At 39.3% G+C, this 20,850-nt stretch overlaps 2 protein-coding genes across 2 annotated transcripts in view; one reads left to right on the forward strand and one right to left on the reverse strand.

Annotated features, from left to right (window-relative positions):
- Positions 1 to 5,533: 5,533 nt before the first annotated feature.
- On the reverse strand, positions 5,534 to 13,338 carry LOC122554330 (glutathione peroxidase 7-like). Its single transcript, XM_043699183.1, has 2 exons — positions 12,978 to 13,338; positions 5,534 to 5,874 (listed from the first exon to the last, which is right to left on the reverse strand). Exons 1-2 carry the CDS (start codon positions 13,321 to 13,323, stop codon positions 5,711 to 5,713), a joined length of 510 nt encoding a protein of 169 aa, XP_043555118.1. The 5' UTR covers positions 13,324 to 13,338; the 3' UTR covers positions 5,534 to 5,710.
- A 6,171-nt stretch (positions 13,339 to 19,509) lies between these two features.
- Positions 19,510 to 20,850, forward strand: part of LOC122554722 (terminal uridylyltransferase 4-like) — an 86,545-nt gene continuing 85,204 nt past the window's right edge. The window contains exon 1 of the mRNA XM_043700098.1: positions 19,510 to 19,662. Coding sequence (XP_043556033.1) covers positions 19,510 to 19,662 — 153 coding nt within the window. The remainder of the gene's footprint in view (positions 19,663 to 20,850) is intronic.

Consider the following 20,850-nt stretch of genomic DNA (forward strand, 5'->3'; position numbering starts at 1 on the left):
CTCCCCCACTCACCCATTGTACTCTATGCTACTTTCTCCCCACCCCCACCCTCCTCTAGCTTATCTCTCCACGCTTCAGGCTCACTGCCTTTATTCCTGATGAAGGGCTTTTGCCCGAAACGTCGATTTTGAAGCTCCTTAGATGCTGCCTGAACTGCTGTGCTCTTCCAGCACCACTGATCCAGAATCTGGTTTCCAGCATCTGCAGTCATTGTTTTTACCTTCAATACCTTATCTGGGCTGACATGACACCAATTGTTAAAGTTCACTTGAGAATGTAACTTTTTAAAAAAGTTTTGCGATTTACATATGAAAGAACCGAAACCAACATGGTCATTCTAAAAGATGAGCAACTTAACAAACAATCCGGGGTTTTTTTCGATATATAATTTCAGGTACATCACACTGTCAACTTTTGCTATAAATTCAGTGTCTTACAATCTTATTCTTCACAATCACCTGATGAAGGAGCAGTGCTCTGAAAGCTAGTGCTTCCAAATAAACCTGTTGGACTATAACCTGGTGTTATGTGATTTTTAGTTTTGTACATCCCAGTCCAATACTGGAGTCTCCAAATCATGTGGAAAGTACTATTGTTAGAGGAATTCTAACCACCGGAGTGGCCGGGCAGCGATCATTTCCCCATCAGTAGCAATCACAAATACAAACGCAGCATGTCCACGTTATTCTTCAAGGATAACCTGCAAGATATTACTTACAGGATACTCTCGATATCCCAGCGGGATTTACACTTCCGGTTCTAACTTCTGTGCAAAACAGACTTCAACGAATCGTGTTCAGAGTAATGGAGGTGAAGTCAGTACAATGCCTTATTTCCTGTTTGAATTAACTCACAGATATCGTTCTGTGAATCCACTGGTAAAGCTCAAAAGAATTACTTCTACATTGAATTCACACCTTATTTAAAGAGCGAACATTAAGCAAAGCAAAAAAGAGTTCGCCTTCATTTAACCGAGATTGCCGAGATGATTTATTTGGGGAGCTTCTTACTAAATTTCGCTATCAATGTATTAAGGACTTTTTTTCAGTTTTTGTTTTACGCTATCACTTTGTAAAGATACATTGAAGCCGCTTGGCGGGCCTCTCAACTACCACATGTAGCTGTACTCATAAGGGAAGAAACTGTTAGGATCATCACAGCAGTATTTGATATCATTAAAACCACAGCGATAGTTGGCGCCTGGGTCGCTGCCGGGTTTTGGGACATGTGAAGATGGGGAACGACAGCATTGCAGGAGGTCTAATACCCGCTGCAGTCCGCACCCATGCGGACCCAGACACACGGAACCGGCAGGTTGTCTCAAAACCAAACCGCCTCAATGCGAATGGGAGAGGAGGGGCGAGGGAAGAAGCTTCAGGGGAGCCAGGGGTTAATTCCAAGCGCAAAGAGAAGCGAGTCCCACCGCAGTGATGCGCTAAACAAGAAGAGGCTCAGGCTCAGCAATCAGATACAAATCCAGCTGCGGAATCACAGAACAGGTTTGATTACTCTGAGCAACCCTTTGGCGTTAGGGGGTTCGCACCGTATCACAGAGACAGAAGTTTAGGAGGAGCCTGTTCGGCCCATTCACTCTGCACCAGCTCTCTGACTGAGAGCCAAGACTTCCAATCTCAAAAAACAGGATAGCTCCAGTAAGGATTCGCGCTGCAGTGTTTCACGCCAAAATAATGTTATTGGTCCTAAAGGGTCAACTCATGTCAGCAGGGTACTCTAATTCCGTTTTCACATCCATCCCCCATCAAGACGGTATCGGCTTTTTCCGGGAAAGGAGGTCTGTACTAACCACCCTCCGCCTGGCCAAGCTCTTCCGCTCACTTTCTTCAGGTCAAAGGAGTAGCAGTGGGAAGTGATGTTGGCCCCAGTTATAACAGTCACTTTGTGGGGTAATTCCTTGTTCCAGTCGAACTGGCCCCCACCCACAACTTTATTTCTGCTACATCAATGACATCATTGACGCTACTTCCTGCTCTCTTTTAGAATTGGAAAAGTTTATCAATTTGCTTCCAATTTTCACCCTGCTTACACCTTCACCTGGTCCATCCTTGACCCCTTCCTTCCCTTCCGCAACATCTCTTTTTCCACTTCTGAGAATAGGTTGGCCATGTATGTTCATACAAACCCCAGCTCGCTCCTGCCCACAACCCCACCAACTTCAGAAACAAAAACAGAGGATTGCTAGAAAGCTCAGCAGGTCTGGCAGCATCTGTGAAAAGAAAAGGGCAGCTCAGTGCTTAGCACTGCTGCCTGACAGCACCAGGGACCTGGTTTCAATTCCCATCTCGAGTGAGTGTGTGTGGAGTTTACACATACTCCCTGTGTCTGCGTGAGTTTCCTCCTACAATCCAAAGATGTGCAGACCAGGTGAATTGGCCCTACTAAATTACCCATAGTGTTAGCTGCATTAGTCAAGGGTAAATATAGAGTACCAATAACATTCCAAAAGTACTTCAACATCTGCATTTCTTCCCTCCCCTCTTCATAGAGTCAATCAGCACAGAAACAAACCCTTGTGTCCATCAGTCCAATCCAACCATTATCCCAAAGTAAACTAGTCCCACCTGAATGCTGTTGGCCCATATCTCTCCAAACCTTTCCTATTCATGTACTTACCCAAATGTCTTTTAAACATTGTAATTGTGCCAAATCCATCATTTTTCTGAAACAAAGTGCATAACCGCACACTTTCCCACACTGTGTTCCATCTGTCATGATTTAAATAACTAAGAATAAAGTTTTTCATGAAGGAAGAAGGGATGATATTTGTATCTTAAGCAAGATTCATAAAATGTTTGATAATTACAGTTATAAATATTTGAAATGAAAACACAAACCAATCTAAAAAAACAGAAATAAAACGTTAACCTTTCCATTCATTTACAGATGCTTTCATTCACACATGGTACAAAGACTAGAGCTGCCTTTACTAAAGTGGCTTTGACTAATGTTAATGTTTCAGCAGTTAACTTTTTGGGCAAAAGATGCAGATAGGGTGTGAGGAAGAACCTTTTTCTTGTACAGCAAGTGGCAAAGACATTGAACTCACTACGTTTGAGGATGATAGTGATAGGTGGATTTTAAAAGGAAACGGGATGTGCAATTGAATGTGAAATAAAAGAAACTAAACATGCAGAGGTACGAGAATAGAATGAGCACATGGGATTGACTAGATTGCTCTACAGTGAGCCAGCATGAACTTAATGGACAGAATGATCTCCTTCAGTTCCAAGTGACTCTATGACTATTCTCCTCACAATATATAAATTTGGTATCATAATTTAGTACTGACCATGGGGTGTAAAGCTAGATTCTACCACATTGATAGAAATTAAAGCATTTTTCTTTTGGGTAGATTTACTAAATACTTGCTGAAAATGTGTTGCTGGAAAAGCGCAGCAGGTCAGGCAGCATCCAGGGAACAGGAGAATCGACGTTTCAGGCATAAGCCCTTCTTCAGGGCTTATGTCTGAAGAAGGGCTTATGCCCGAAACGTCAATTCTCCTGTTCCCTGGATGCTGCCTGACCTGCTGTGCTTTTCCAGCAACACATTTACAGCTCTGATCTCCAGCATCTGCAGACCTCACTTTCTCCTTACTAAATACTTGGTCTGACAACTACTTCCACACACGTCCTATCCATTTTCTATTTATACCTTTCCAGTTAATTGATCTGGGATTAATTACTTCCAATTTTTCTTACTCATTGGAATGCATCTGTCTGTGTGTTCTGAAATATTCCCTTAAATGTTCCTATGTCTTATGTCTACTGTTGCATCTCTATTGACTTATACTTTAACCTAATTTGCCAATTCACTTGGAGTCATAGTGTTATAGAGATATACAGCACAGAAAGAGACTCTTCGGATCAATCGTCAATGCTGAGTACATATCCTAACCTAATCTAGTCCCATTTGCCAGCACTTCTAAACCCTTCCTATTCATATATTCATCCAGATGCCTTTTAGATGCTATAATTGTACCAGCCTCCACCACTTCCTCTGGCAGCTCATTCCATACACACACCACTCTCTGTGTGAAAAGGTTGCACCTCAGGTTCTTTTAAGTCTTTTCCCTCTCACTTTAAACATATACCTCTAGTTCTGGACTCCCCCACTCCAAGCAAAACACCTTGTCTATTTACACTATCCATGGCCCTCATAATTTTATAAACCTTTATAAGGTCACCCCTCAGCCTCTGATGCTCCAGGGAAAACAGCCCCAGCCTATTTGGCATCTCCCTGTAGGACACAGAACATAAAACGTTACAGTGCCGTACAGGCCCCTAGTCATACATTAATATAAATTTTGTGGTCTCATTAGTGATAATAACAGAAGGTACATCTTAGTTGTTGGACCTCATAAAGAAAGAACTAGATAGAAAATTAAATATAGGGAACTGTTGATTCATAAAGCACCATCTCTCTAGGTAGAAGCCTGTCAAGGTTGGATATGCTTTCAATTAAGTCTGTACAATCATTACAGAAACATAAACAACATGTGCATGCAAAGCATATTCACCATTGTGTAACTCGGAACAGGGACAATCTTGAGGTCACTCCATCTTTCCATTAAAATGTATTTGAACAGGGCATTCCCCGATATACGTTTCATTGCATTAGAAATGTAACATTCATACTCTTCAGATTTGCCATGTACTAATAATGAGACATATAGTGAGCAAAAACGGGGCACTTTAACCTTATCTGAAACTGATACACGGTTAAAGGTGTCTCAAGTGCCTTATTCACCAATTTCCTACCTGGATTTACTGTGACCCTGATTTTAAGACACTCTTCTCAGAAGCAGCTGTCCTAATCTCGTGGAGTTTTCCTGAAGTACACTGATTTCATCTGGGTCCATTGGCATCACAGGGCCCAAATAGATTTTTTTTTTCTGACCTCACAAGGCAAGTTTTGGTAGCTTCCTCACAAGTGATAAAACAATGAGAAGAAAATACTTAAGATTTATCTCGACCCAACAAGGAAAATTTGTTTTCTGCTCCTCCAAAGTGCCCCTTTCTTTGTCAAAGGCCACCCTGAACTATTCATTTAACTTTTTTGCCAGCAGGAATTCCATCCCCAACCAGCTGCCATTTTCCAACTGTTTTAGACAGGCAGCTATTAAGATTCTGTGTTAAAACTACATTTGCCATTTCCCATTCCACCTTTCAAATACAGTAATAATATTATACTGTGAGATTTCATTTTAGGAAGTTTTTAAATCTACAATAAAACATCTTTTCCTGTCTTTAAAAAAAAATCTAGTTTGTTTAGTTTGATGAAAGTAAACAAACCACTAACCTAAATTTTACTTGGAAAGTATAAAGGATAATAGCAGAAAAGTTATTTAAAAGAAAACGTGAAAACTGCAAAACAGTGTAAACAGTGAATGAAGTCTTGGTGTATCTTATTCATTATAATTCTAATTTTATGTATATATTCATTTGTATTTAGAGCATAAAATAAACGAGTTCTATCTCAATAAAAGGTGAATAAATTATATACAGTTTGTTCCACTTCTTCAACCATTTTTATTGCAGTAGGAAGACATAACCAAGCCGAAGAAAATATGGTGTCACAAGGAATGAATTAGTGGACTTCACAGGATAGAAATGCTAACACAAAAAAAATTGTTAAAAAGTGGTGTAAACTTGAAAAAGGTAGCATTATATATCACAGAGTTTGTAGTTAAATTACAATTCGTCTTTTCGTTTCACGATGAGTTGCCTCACTAACGTTGCAATTTTTGGCTTTATTTCTGCAACTGAAACAGATGTTTCCCAAACATCCACCACTTCACCATTTGCATCCACAAGATACTTCCAGAAATTCCAGTTTGGTTCCTTTCCAGACGAGTCTACAATTAAATGCACAAACAATTTTTCTTACGACTAAGGTAATAATCTTCACATTTACCGTACCCAAATTTTGACAAAAATGTTGTATGGTAGTTTTCAATTTTTAAAAATTGGCATTTATATATGACCTGCAATGAAGTAAAGTTTGTTATAGACCAGACCAAACCCTCTGCAAATATATCAAGGAGATAGCCTCGACTGTAAATTTTATCTTATTTAAAAGTTCTGTATTCCAGTTTGTAAGCAAAACACACTTTATTCTTACCCCCAGTTAAAATACAAACAAAAAAAATTAGCATAACTTTAACTCGATTGGAAAACTTAACAGAGTAATAGATTATTTAACTATTAAACAGCAATTGTTCTAACACAGTAACATCCCATAAGCACACTCATGGCAAATGCAAAGTCAGTAAAACAGATTTTCTCATATGCAATACTGGCAGCAGAGAGAACTCCAGCTGTTAGCTGTAGCAGAGAGAAAGATACAGCAACTTACACAATCAGCTTCAAAATCTCAGCAACTACTGAAAGCTAAACTAAAACCCTGATTCTGTGGGAACATGATGCCATCCATTCAGGCTGCTTCTATAGTTCTAACTTAAAAAAGAAACCCAAGGCCTCACAAGGTCTTCACTTTATTGACTTTGAATAGACATCATAGCCCCTATTGCTTAAAATCTCTCCAAAAAAAACCCAGGACAAAATACACTTCTTAAAGATCACAAGTTTGACACTGAGCCAATTAAGATTTTTAAAACTTTACCTATTTGTTTTGTGGAAAGTAGCCATCACTGGCTGACCATCTTTTATTGCCCATCCCTAGTTGCACTTGAGAGGGTGGCGATGAGCTGCCTTTTTGAACCACAACAGTCCACCTGCTATGAGTTGATCCACAATGTCATTAGGGAGTGAATTCCAGGATTTTGACCTCGTGACAGTGAAGGAATGCCGACATATTTCCAAGTCAGGATGGTGTATGGCTTGGAGAGGAACTTTAAAGAGACAGTGTTCCCATATATCTGCTGCCCTTGTCCTTCTAGATGGAAGTCATTGTGGGTTTGGAAGGTGCTGTCTGAGGATCTTTGGTGTATCTCTGCTGTGCATCTTACAGACAGTACACACTGCTGCTACTGAATGTTGGTAGTGGAAGGAATGGATGCTCATGGATACAGTGTCAATCAAGCAGGCTACTTTGTTCTGGATGGTGTCAAGCTTCTTGAGTGTTGTGGGGCTGCACTCATCCAGGCAAGTGGGGAGTATTCCATCACAGTCCTGACTTATTTAGATGGTGAACAGGCTTTGGGAGTCAGGAGGTGAGTTACTTACCACAGTATTCGTAGCTTCTGGCCTGTTCCTGTAGCCATTGCTTTATGTGGTGAGTCCAGTTGAGTTTTTGATCAATGATAACTTCCAGGATGTTGATGGTGTGGGATTCAGTGATGGTAACATCACTGAATGTAAAGGGACAGTGGTTAGATTGTCTCTTGTTGGGGATGGTCACAGCCTGGCATTTGTGTGGCATGATTGTAACTTGCCACTTGTCACCCAAGGCTGGATATTGTCCAGATCTTGTTGCATTTGGACACAAACTGCTTTATTATCAATGGAGTTGTGAATGATGCTGAACATTATGCAATCATCAGCGAACATCCCACTTCTGACTTTATAATGAAGGTCATTGATGAAGCAGCCACTTATGTGGCTGTTTGGGCCTAGAACATTACCCTGAGGAACTCCTGCAGAGATGTCCTGGAGCTGAGTACCATGACCACCTTCCTATGAGGTAAAAACAATGACTGCAGATGCTGGAAACCAGATTCTGGATTAGTGGTGCTGGAAGAGCACAGCAATTCAGGCAGCATCCGAGACACTTCAACCCCAGGGCATCAATGTGGATTTCAACAGTTTCCTCATTTCCCCTTCCCCCACCTCATCCTAGTTTCTAACCTCCAGTAACTCGACCTGTCCGGACTTGTCCGACCTGCCCAGCTCCTTTTCCACCTATCCACTCCACCCTCTCTTCCCTGACCTATCACCTTCATCTCCTTCCCCACCTACCTATTGTACTCTATGCTACTCTCTCCCCACCCCCACCCTCCTCTAGCTTATCTCTCCATGCTTCAGGCTCTCTGCCTTTATTCCTGATGAAGGGCTTTTGCCCGAAACGTCGATTTTGCCTGTCCTCGGATGCTGCCTGAATTGCTGTGCTCTTCCAGCACCACTAATCCACCTTCCTATGTGTCAGGTATGACTCTAACCACTGGAAATTTTCCCCCGGTATCCATTGCTTCCAGTTTTGCTAGCGTTCCATAATGGCACACTCAGTTGAATGCAGCCTTGATGTCAAAGGCTGTCACGCTTACCTCACCTCTGGAATTCAGCTCTTTTGTTCATGTTTACACCAAGGCTGTAATGAAGTTAGGAGTTGAATAGCCCTGGAGGAACCCAAACTGGTGTTACTGAGCAGGTTATTGCTGAGCAGATGCTGCTTGATAGCACTGTTGATGACACCTTCCATCACTTTACTAATGATCGATAGTAAACTGATAGGGCAGATATCAAGGAGTGTCCTGGTCAAAATAACGTAATCAAGTATGTTTCGAGGAATATCTTAAAGAAAGAGAGACAAAGAGGTAGTGATACCTATGGAGGGAATGCTGGAACTTTGGCCCAAGGCAGTTGAAGACACAATCTTAGGGCTGGAGATGTGCAAGGGACCAGAACTGGTCAGCAGGGATACAGTCAGTTGTAAGATTGGAGAAGGTTACTAAGCTGAGGGGTAATGTCATGAAGGTATTTGAAAACAAGAATGAGAATTTTAAAATTGACCCTGCTGCCAGATTTGGAAACAACTGCAAGTCATGAGTGATGAGTGAATGGAATTTAGTGCACGTTAGGATAGGGTAGCGTCATTTTATATGAAAGTAGGTTCAAGGAGGGGAGAAGGTGGAGGCCATCAACAAAACACTGTCAAGACTAGAGGTAACGAAGGCATGGAGGAGTGTTTCTGCAGCAGTTAACACCAACAACAGTGGTGATGGGCAGCGTTACAAAGATGGAGCGACCTTGATGATGGAAAAGTTATCGAGTTAGAAGTTCAATTCAGGGTCAAACATGATGGCAAGACTACAAACAATTTGGTTCATTCCCAAATAGCTTCATGGAGTTAGCAGATGTCAGATATTTTGGGGTTCTTTTGCACAAAATACATCCCCAGTACAGTACAGTATGTGTAACATAGTTCTTCACCTTGTGTCTGCTATAGACTAATTGAGAGATTGATTGTAATGATTAAAGAACAATTTTATTATTGCTGCATGACTTTGAGGATGGTAGAAAGTGAACTTAATAAACTTTATTTTCTTGATTAGCAAGTGCTATGTTTCCATGTTTCACTTTTTAGTCCATCCCTATTTTGTTTTACACAAGACCAGTTTTAATTCCCTTCATTTTCTTCTTTGCTCCTGCAATGTGGACAACTCTAATGCGATACAAGTTTAAACAATATTGTTATCATTTGGGAATGTGAATTCTAAGGAGGAAGTAATTTTTTGTTTTAGCTTTAGCTCAATGAAGAGAATTTGTCTTTCTTGAAAGTAATTTTTTTCTGAAGGGATTTCAAAATAGTCTTTCCAAAAAAAAATTAGGTTAGACGACTAGCAAGTTGCTTGATGAATTAATTGGTGAAAATGTTGACAAAGTAGAATTTTTATAACAGATAAAAAGACAGAGAGAGACAAGGCTTCAGTTGAAAAAATATTCATATCACCGAAGAGTAGTTTTTAATTTGTGACAATCTTCATGCTAGCAGAAGTGGAAAGCAGACGCCAGACTATCAAAGCTAGAAATAAATCTTAAACTATTTTGTTTAGCCATTCAAATAGACAGAGTTCAGTTAGGAAACTTCAGTGAATTAGCTGGTGTCTATGTATCTTCAGGACCCCCAGAAAAAATCAAACCTGGTGAATGGACAGGAAGTCTGAAAGTAAATACTTATGGACAAATTGATACAAGTTAACACAAGTTGATAAAAAATTAAAGATTTAAGGTGCAAATGATACCTCACCAGGGTTGAGTATCTGTAAACAATATTGCTGGGAAAAGAGTTGAATTTTCCTTTTTGCTGATTAAGATCTTTTCAAATTATCTTACAACCTTTTTTTGCATTAAACGTTGCTCCTTTGTTAAAAGTGCTTTGGCAATCTCATGTCAATGTGTTTAGTGATTAATCACCTTTAGTAAACAAATTGCAAAATAAAACTTATGACTAATCATCCGTGCATCCGAGGCAGCGTCCAAGGAGCAAGAGATTGCTGCCTGACTGGCCGTGCTTTTCCAGCACCACACTCTCGACTCTGATCTCCAGCATCTGCAGCCCTCACTTCCTCCTTGATTGATAATAAGTTTTATTTTGCAATTTGTTTACTAAGGGTGATTAATCGCTGTACACATTCACATGATTGAAAGAGGCCTAACAGGTAAGACTGATGAACTCGGCATGGTTGGGGACACGGGACTGGGATATCATAGCAATTACAGAGACGTGGCTCAGGGGTGGACAGGACTGGCAGCTTATTGTTCCAGGATATAGATGCTGTAGGAAGGGTAGAAAGAGGGGGGTCAAGAGGGGAGGGGGAGTTGTGTTTTTGATTAGGGATAACATTATGACTCCACTTAGGGAGGATATTCTTGGGAATACATCCAGGGAAGTTAGTTAGGTGGAACTGAGAAATAAGAAAGTGATGATCACTTTATTGGGGTTGCACTATAGACCCTCTAATCATCAGTGAAAAATTGAGAAATAAATTTGTAAGGGGATCTCAGTTATCTGTGAGAATCATAGGGTGATTATGGTTGGGGATCTTAACTTTCCAAATATAGACTGGGACTGCCATAGTGTTAAGTGCTTGGATGGAAAGGAATTTGTTAAGTGAGTACAAGAACATTTTCTTATTCAGTATGTGGACCAACCTACTACAGAAGGTGCAAAACATGACCTATTCTTGGGAAAAAAAGGTGACTGAGGTGTCTGAGGTGTCAGTGAGGGAGCAGTTTGGGGCCAGCGACCACATAATTCTATTAGTTTTAAAATAGTGATGGAAATTGGTAGACTGGATCTAAAAGTTAAAGTTCTAAATTGGAGGAAGACCAATTTTGATAGTATTAGGCAAGAATTTTCAAAAGTTCATTGGGGATGGATGTTTGCAGGTAAAGTGATGGCTGGAAAATGGGAAGTCTTCAAAAATGAGATAACAAGAGTCCATAGAAAATATGTTCCTGTTAAGATGAAGGGCAAGGCTGGTAGGTGCAGGAAATGCTGGATTATGAGAGAAATTGAGGTTTTGATTAAGAATAAGAAGGAAGCATAAATCAGGTATAGACTGCAGAGATCGAATGAATCCCTAGAACAGCATAAAGGCAATAGGAGTATACTTAGTTGGGAAATCAGGAGTGCAAAAAGGGGACATCAGATAGCTTTGACAAATAGGGTTAAGGGGAATTTGAAGGGATTCTACAAATACATTAAGAATGAAAGGGTAACTAGGTAGAGAATAGGGCTCCTTAAAGATCAGCAATGCTGATGGGTGAAACCGCAGGAAATGTCAGATATACTGAACGGGTACTTTGCAGCCATGTTTACTGTGGAGAAAGATATGGAAAATACAGTATGTTGGGAAATAAATGGCGACATCTTGAAAAATGTCCATATCACAGAGGAGGAAGTGCTGGATGTCTTAGAACACATAAAGGTGGATAAATCCCTGGCACCTGATCAGGTATGCCCTAGAATTCTATGGTGGGCAGGTTGTTAAAGGGAAGCCTGAGGGATAGGATTTACATGTATTTGGAAAGGCAAGGACTGATTAGGGATAGTCAACATGGTTTTGTGCATGCAAAATTGAGTCTCATTAACTTAATTGAGTTTTTTGATGAAGTAATGAAGAGGATTGATGAGGGCAGAGAGGTTGATGTGATCTATGTGGACTTCCTGTCATTCAGATTTCAATTTAATACCTCTATTCTGAAGGACTGTCATGCTTCCTTATTATATTGAAATAGTCTAAATGCATGCACCTCAGAGTACAAAGGTTTTTCACCAATAATTACAATGTACATCTAAAACATCAACATATATATCTGCTGGGCAAATATTCTCATTCAAAGTCAGAGGAATTTCTGTTGATTTGTTAACTTTAGCTCTTGATCTGACTTCCTGTCATTCAGATTTCAATTTAATACCTCTATTCTGAAGGACTGTCATGCATCCTTATTATATTGAAATAGTCTAAGTGCATGCACCAGAACTCTCCACCTCACAAGTAAACTAAGAAACTGCCTAGTTCTTTTGTGTCAGTACTGGTTCACCTTTTCCCCTCTCCCTGTTTGATCAATCCTACAATAAGGCTTACCTACCTCCTCGCTCCAATTCTGATTGAGTCTCAACCCAACCCAAAATTATTAACATACCTTTTCTCTTATCTTGTATCCAGTTGTGTAATATGTTTTGCTTTAATTTAACATTTCTATCCACACGTACGTTTGGTGCTTCATAAAACTAGGAATTTAAGCCAGCTACATGAAACATTACTAAAACAGAATACTGTAAGGGGCTGGGATTGAGCCCAATTGAATTGAAATCTTACAAGCCAGACTTTCAAGTTTTGGAATGGAGAGCAGCTATCTTACATGAAGTCCCGCAGAATAGAAATATGCCTCTTGCATAAACATTATACAAGATACAAGATAATATTTCTGTTGGAATACTCTACAGAGTTACAGGGCTTCCTGATATTTAGTCTCGACTCACAGATGAGAAAAGGATCACATGAGCAAGGTACCAGAGATTCTGATGTTTGGGACTGTCAACAAAACACAAAATATTACCAACAAGCATTCAGATTAACCAGAACCATGTTAAATATTTAGATAATTAGGAAACTAGCAAAATGTTACTGGAAATTTGCATTATGAATTCTGATGTCTTCTTATTTCAGAGAAACTTCTGCATGTTTTGTATAGTGCAGGTAGATTCTTTTGATAATCTATTTTATATTCAAGTGAATAGTCATTCCTAAATTTTGAAAAATCTCATTCTTACCTGTTAAATATTTGAATGCTGCATTTGCACCAGGACCTTTGACATTGATCTTACTGAACATTGGAAAGGAAACTCCATAAGTCCTTCGCACAAACCTTTCAATCTCTTGGTCAGAGCCTGGCTCTTGATTCCCAAACTGATTACAGGGGAATCCCAGGACATTAAAATGCATTGGTCCCAGTTCCTGCTGTAATTGTTGTAGGTCTTTGTAGTGATTTTCTGTGAAACCACACTCACTGGCAACATTAACAACTAATGAGATCTGAAAAATGAGAAGGATACAAAACAAATGCAATTTAGGTTTAACAAAAACAAAAGTAATACCACAGCAATGACACATACGCATTTTATTTCCTAAATGTAAACAAAAGTCCCCAAAAAATCCTTTCTTGCAGAAGTGTCCAACCAGGTTGCCTCTATGGGGCCATGTAATTGTGAGGAGGAAGTGAGGACTGCAGATGCTAGAGCTCAGAGTCGAGAGTGTGGTGCTGGAAAAGCACAGCAGGTCAGGCAGCACCCGAGGAGCAGGAGAATCAATGTTTTGGGCATAAGCCCTTCATCAGCAATCATATAATTGTGAGGTATGGAAACTTGTAGATAACTGTGGCATTCCTACCCTATAATTGTGAAATGGTGACACTGGGAATTTCTTTAGTCATAGAGACCTGCTGCACAAAAATAGGCCATTTGGCCCATTGCATCCATGCAGGTGATAATCATTAATTATCATTTTGAAAGAGATCTAGGAAATAAAAGATCTAAATAATCACATGACAGATTACAGAAAAATCCGGTGTAAATATCTGCACTTACACTGCAGTATTGACAAAGTTTGACATCAATACAGAGCTCATTAAGGAAAATTGGATAGCATTGCTACCTTCAAGACCAATCTATAAAGGAATTCTTCTGGTGCATCTAGAGGCAGGAATACTGCACCAACATACACAAATAATGTGGAACTCAGACACCGAAAGACCATCTGGTGAAGCAAGCTATCCTACAGTTTGGTGATGCAGAAAACATCTGGGTTGGACACCCTCTACCTACTAGCAGCCCTGTAATCTGCTGGAAGGAGCTAAAGACTCACAGAAAAAAAGGTCACTTTGGAGGAACAAAATTGAAGCTCCTCTCTGGCCACTTCATATGATCAAACTAATCCAACAGACCATGTTAATAATGGTTGTATTACCTAGTATATGAAAGACATAAAATGCAACCACCAATTTGGGATGGTGAGGAGAATTGTAGTACAAACTGAATGTTAGTTTGAGGAAATTGAGCACTTGTGAAATTTTTACAATATCCACATTTCTATAAGATAATAAATTAGATTGGAAAAAGGGATGGACTAGCAGTTTAGTGGACAACAGTTCCATTTAAACATTCTCACCTCAGACTCAATTTTATGAAACTGATAATTGGGAGCAGTATATCAAGATACAACCAATCCTGATATTGACTATTGCTAGGTCAGAGGGTTGGTTAGCTCAGTTGGTTTTATGACTGGTTTACAATGCAGGATGATGCCAATAGCATGGCTTCAAATCCTGAACTAGCTTAGTTCAATATGAAGGATTCTCCTTCTCAAGCTCTCCCCTTGCCTGAGGATTGTTGTCCCTCAGGTTAAATCACTGTCAGTTGTCTCTCTCTAATGACAGTGCAGCCCTCTGGTCTGGTAAGACTATGGCGACTTTATTGACAGGTTATTGTTTTACAAAACTTTACATTTCACCGAAACATGTTTCAAACTATGGTGTTTCCTACATGCTGTATTTGAAAATGTCCCTGATCAGGTCATCTGTAGTTTTCTCCATCAACATGTTTGGAACATTTAGAGCAGGTCACTTTCCTTCACTTTGAAGCTGAATTCTCAGTGTTGGGAAGTGATAGAAACCTTTAAAAACTGATTCTGCATATTACAAGCTCAACATTGCAGTTAAGTAGTGCACCACTGAGTGAACATGCACTGAAAGCTAAGCCTCAATTATAGCACCTGCCTAGTTATGGTCATGTGACTGAAGCGCTTTTCTACTTAAGGTCACGTCTTTGTGAATGGCAGGTGAATCAATAATGATAAACATATAGAGGTGAGATACAAGCGTGGGGTTGTAAACTGCTCAGAAACTTTAACAGCTCACCAATAATGTATAGGAAATAAACGTCATAATTCTCCAATGCTTGAATAAAACCATAACAACTGATGGAAGCATCCTCTTGAGCTGTTTCCAAGACAACGATTCATAGAGAGAAGAAAGCAACAAGCTTCCCATTATAGCCATCATTGAGCTAACCTTGAGCATCATTGAGCATAGATATGGTGGGAGTGAACATATTAAAGGTATACTATCTGAATAATACCATTACTAGATTAGCACATGTTCTGAATATTAAAGTCAATAACGTAACAAAAGATGAAGTGCAAAAAATCTCCTTCCAGGAATGTTGACTAGTCTTCATATGTCTTCCCTTTGTATTGACTACCTATTAGTCAAATGTTAATACATATATAGTAAAATCCTGAAACAAATCTGCCCATTCATCTCCTCCATCATCGACATCTATTCAAACAGAAAATAAATCAAACTTCTATGAGGAATGCCCCTATCCAACATTTTACAATGTCATTTTTTAACATCATATAAAATTCAGTAATTTTAAATGTACGGTTGATGAGGACAAAGTCAATATTTCTTTAAAGAATTTGCTCTTTTGGAAAATGGTGATTGAAAGCTTGACCATGTAGCCATTCTGATGTTTCAACTTTGTTATTTTGCTTTAACTTCAAATGCTAGTTTCTTTCCAATAACCATTTAATTGATCAATTGTGCCCTCTTGTGGAAATGTAACAGTAAAATACTGTACTGTAACATAATTTTCTTAAGAGCGCTGGATAACTTGCAGTTATACTGTATTTTACTTGTCATGCTCTCAGGACATCCCACTATCTACCAGGCTCAAACACCTTTCATTAAATTGGTGAGGCACCTGTCAAACATTTACATGATTAAGGAGCAGGAGTAAGCCATTTAGCCCCTCGAGCTTAGTCTACCATTTAATAAGATCATGGCTGATCTGATGGTTACCTCAAATCTACTTATCCCTGTTAACCTTTCATCCACTTGCTTATCAAGAATAAATCCACATCAGCCTTAAAAATATTCAACAATTTTGTTTTTATTGCCTTTCAAAAGAGAATTCTGTAGGCTCATGAGCCTTCTTTGTAAAAAAAATCTCATCCCTGTATTAAATGGGTAAATTCTTGATTTTTAAACATTTAATTCTCCCACATTCTAAATTCTCCCACTAGCAGAAACATTTTCTCTACACCTACTTTGTCAAGATGCCTCAAGATCTTATATGTTTACATCAAATTGCCTTTTACACTTCTAGACTCTAGCAGAACATGCCTAGCCTGTGCATTTCCACATAAAGGCAACTCATTCATTCCAGGTATTATGCTGGTATAAACAAAGTACCATGAATGCTAGGGATATGAAGTTTTAAAAAGTGCTTTATAAACTTAACATGTCTGGCAGCACCTCTTAAGAGTCACTATACTTGAAATATTAATTCTGTTTCTCTCATTGCAAATGCTGCCAGACCATTGAGTTTCTCCAGCACTTTCTATTGTATTATTCTGTTAAATATTGTCTGACTACTTCCAATGCATTTACATCCTTCTTTAGTGACTAATACTGCACATAGTACTCCAGATGTGATTTCACCAGTGCCATGTATGACTTTTGTATTCAATTTCTCTTGCGATAAATGATAACATTTTATTAGTTTTCCTAACTACCTAACAAGGACATATACTCAGTGTCTTTTTATAAATGGAGTTATTTCCATTACACCAATAACAGCCTAACCATCTGTGCGGATGGCCTGATGTACATTTGCTAACAACTTCCATGATGTGATTATTGATCGTATTGTGAATTGCATTGTTCCAGAACACAATCCTCATGTATGCACCTCTGTCTATTCAATTGCTGTGTCACAAAGTCATAAAGTTATAGAGTCATACAGTATGGAAAAAGACCCTTCGGTCTAACTCATCCATGCCAAACAAGCTTCCCAAATTAAACTAGTCACATTTGCCTGCGTTTTGCCCATATCCCTGTAAACCTTTCCTATTCATGTACATGTCCAAATGTCTATTTAAATGTTGTAACTGTACCCACATCTACTACTTTCCCTGGTAGTTCATTCCACATACATACCACAAGCTTGTTAAAAAGTTGCCCCTCATGAACTTTTTAAAACTTTCTTCTCTCACCTTAGAAACACTCCTCCTCGTTTTGAACTCCTCCACTGTAGGGAAAAGAGTCTTGCTATTCACATTATCGATGACCTCACGATTTTTTTAGCCCCTATTAGGTCACCCCTTAACCTCCTAGGCTCCAGTGAAAAAAATGTTCCAGCGTATCCAGCCTCTCTTTACAACTAAAACCCTCCAGTCCTGGGAACATCCTTGTAAATTTTTTCTTCACTCTAATTTAATAATATCCTTCTTATAGCAGGTATTTAAGAAGACTGCCACAGGTTAATAATCACATTCTCCATTGATGGTGAAGCTGCAAATCTATTTCAGTATCATTGATTATAAAACATCAATGATTAAAAAGTGCTTTGTTTCACCAAACCAGCAAAGAAATCCTCTGTATTTGTTTGTTGTTATAAAATGTAATCTACATAAATGTGCCAGAGAGAAGGTTCATTACAGTAACCTATTGGTGCTACAGGATTTGAAATTTATGTCTTACACAAACTGTTTTGAAATAAAATCAAAGTTTTAATGCAATATTCTGTGTATGTCAAATTTTCAATGTAAACACTTTATTCACGCGAGGTCACTGTGAAAATTCGAAATGAGTCCGCAGCAAACTTCTAACCAGCCACAGAAATACTGTGAATTGGTGTTGTGATTTTGTGCACGCATATGTGATCCTCCACCTTGTGTTGGCCACAAACGGGGCCTTCATTTAAAGTGAATAGGGACAATAGATTTGGCTGAGGATAAGAAAGCTTTCATTATTTTATCAAAACTCTCTTAAATGGGGCCTGAGGCCCTATTTCAAATCTGCCTCAGGCCTCCCAGTTGACTTTCTCTTATCACTGCTGGTACTTTCTGTGGGATTCGGGCTCTGGTACAGATTGCCAAGAATGGCGTTTAGGTCAGTAAAGTCTCCAGGAGTCATGTGTTTGACAGCACTCATTGCTTAAGTTGCTGCTTCCGACAGGATATCACTTCACTATCTTTCAGGGCTGGAGTAGGCTTCCGCACATCAGTTGCACTCCCTGGATTCACAAAACTTAGTCATCTCCAGAACTCCTTATCCCTATCTGACTGCACTTCACCATCATGCACCAATGCTTTCAGGTTTAGCAATACTGGGAGAAGACTCCATTCAAATCTGATCTGCATCTAGCATCCCAACAACTTCTATGCCTGTTTGGATTTTCTCATCAGCTGGCACCAGGCTTGTGGATGTTGGGCCTTCCAGTAGTAGCATAGTCTCTTGATGCCTACATCAATTAGTTGAAGCTGTCTTGAAGTTCTCATTCAAGACAAACAGCAAAGATGAAATCACACTTGTCTCTACCTCCTGGACCTGATTTAGGTTGCATTCATAAGTGCATCAATGACTCTCAACTGAACTTTAATCCAAATAGCATAGCGAATTGGGGCAGAATACTGCCTTTGACTTGTGGTGTGGGCATAGTGTCAGCAACAGGCCCCTCCAACTAGGCAAAGGTGGATTCCGTCCTAAAGCTAATCTTCTAACTAAAAACGTTCAGCAGTTGCCTGACCTGTACTGAAGTACCAAATGAATATTTTACTTCTGCCTTTACCAAATTAGAAGATGGTGACAATGGCCTAGTTGAAAATGTAGGTGTTGAGCATCTGAGCAGTATAGTGAAAGATGAAGAGGTATGAAAAAGGCTTACAGCACTCCAGGTAGAGAAGTCACCAGACCTGTACTGGATTTGGAATCAAATCCGAGGTGGGTCAGTGGCCCACTGGGTCTCTGATCCTCTAATGGTGGTGTACACTTGAAAGCATCTCTATGAGTCTTTGTGTTGAGTCCTCTGAGGTTGAATGGATTCTAGACAATGGCTAATTATCTCCTGAATGTGATTTTCCTATGCTATTTCTATTAACTTTATTGTCATAAGTAAAGAGAAATGCATTGATTTCTTTCTTGATCCTCTCAATGACTGACCTCTCAAAATTCTGTGGGATAGAGAATTCCAAACTCCTCCTCATCGTAGCCTTAAATTGCCTGACCCTTATGCTGAGATTAAGTACCTTTTTCTGGAGTCAACAGCCCAGGAAATTACCAGAATAATGAAAGCAAAGTAAATCAGGAAGAATATTTCAAATGCAGGAGAAAGATTACAGCTGGGTTTAAGAAGGATAAGAAGAAGCATGAGGAAAAGATGGTAGGCTGCATTGAAGCAAAGAGTAAAATGTTCTTCAAACACATTAATAGTAAAAGATTAGAGAATGGGGCCCATAGGGAACATGCATGGTCAGCTGCTACCTGAAGCAAAATATAAGATAGAAGTACCAAATGAATATTTTACTTCTGCCTTTACCAAATTAGAAGATGGTGACAATGGCCTAGTTGAAAATGTAGGTGTTGAGCATCTGAGCAGTATAGTGAAAGATGAAGAGGTATCAAAAAGGCTCACAGCACTCCAGGTAGAGAAGTCACCAGGCCTGAATAGGATACATCCTAGATTACTAACAGAGACACCTGGTAGATGAATTTCAATGGACAGAAAGGTGAGATAATTTTGGTAGTGGAAAACATGAAGAGACAATACTGTCTCAATGGTACAACTTTGAGGGGAGTACAGGAGCATTGGGACCTCAGGTACAAGTGCAAATTCTCTGAAGGTGATCAAGCTAGTTGAAACAGTTGCTAAGAAAGCTTATAGGATCCTTGGGTTTATGAAGAGAGTATAAAAGCAAGGACGTGATGCTACACCTCTACAAATCATTAGTCAGCCACATTTGGAGTATTGTATTCAGTTCTAGTCAGCTTATTGAAGGAAGAATGCCCTGGAGAGTGCAAAGGGTATTTATTAGAATGATACCAGCAATGAGGGATTTTAGATAAAAGGAAAGATTAGAAAAATTGGGCTTATTCTCCCTGGAGCAGAGAAGGTGACCTCATTGCGGTGTTAAAAATTATGAACAATTTTGACAGGGTAAAAGTTATGTTTCCACTAATTGGTATGTCAGTATCTAGGACTCACAATTTCAAAATTGTTAGCAAGAGAGCTAGGAGTGAGATGCAGAGAAATCTCAACTCAGAGCGTTGTTAGTGTTTGGAATGCACTGCCTGGGAAAATGATGGAGGCCATATGAGGTTTCAGAAGAGAGCTGGATATATATTTGAAAGTGAAGAGCTGAGAGGACGATGGAGACAGGGCTAGAGGATGGGAGCTAGTATAAATACAATCCCATTCCAGCTAATTTTTCCATGGATATTCAGTTCACAATCTTGGTCACTCTGTAGTTATATTTCTGTAATAGCAATGAAATCATATCCATTTACCTCAATTTGTGCATTCAGAACATCAAGCTTTTTGCAATACTTATTTAGAGTGCCACTCATTCAGCCTTGAGAAATAATTCTCCTTTGCATCCTATTTTTCACTTGCCATTGTTTTATCTGTCTTCTGTCTGTTCTGACTACTCTTCTACTAGTTTTGTTTCCTTTGACTCTGAGGTCCCTCTTAGGTTCCAACTTCCAGACAAACTAGTTTAAAACCTCAACCACAGCATAAGCAAACCTTCTTGCAAGGATGTTAGATCTGATCCTGTCAAAATGTAACCTATCCATCTCATAATGTT

This window comes from Chiloscyllium plagiosum, chromosome 11, assembly GCF_004010195.1.
Source record: "Chiloscyllium plagiosum isolate BGI_BamShark_2017 chromosome 11, ASM401019v2, whole genome shotgun sequence".
NCBI lineage: Eukaryota > Metazoa > Chordata > Chondrichthyes > Orectolobiformes > Hemiscylliidae > Chiloscyllium > Chiloscyllium plagiosum.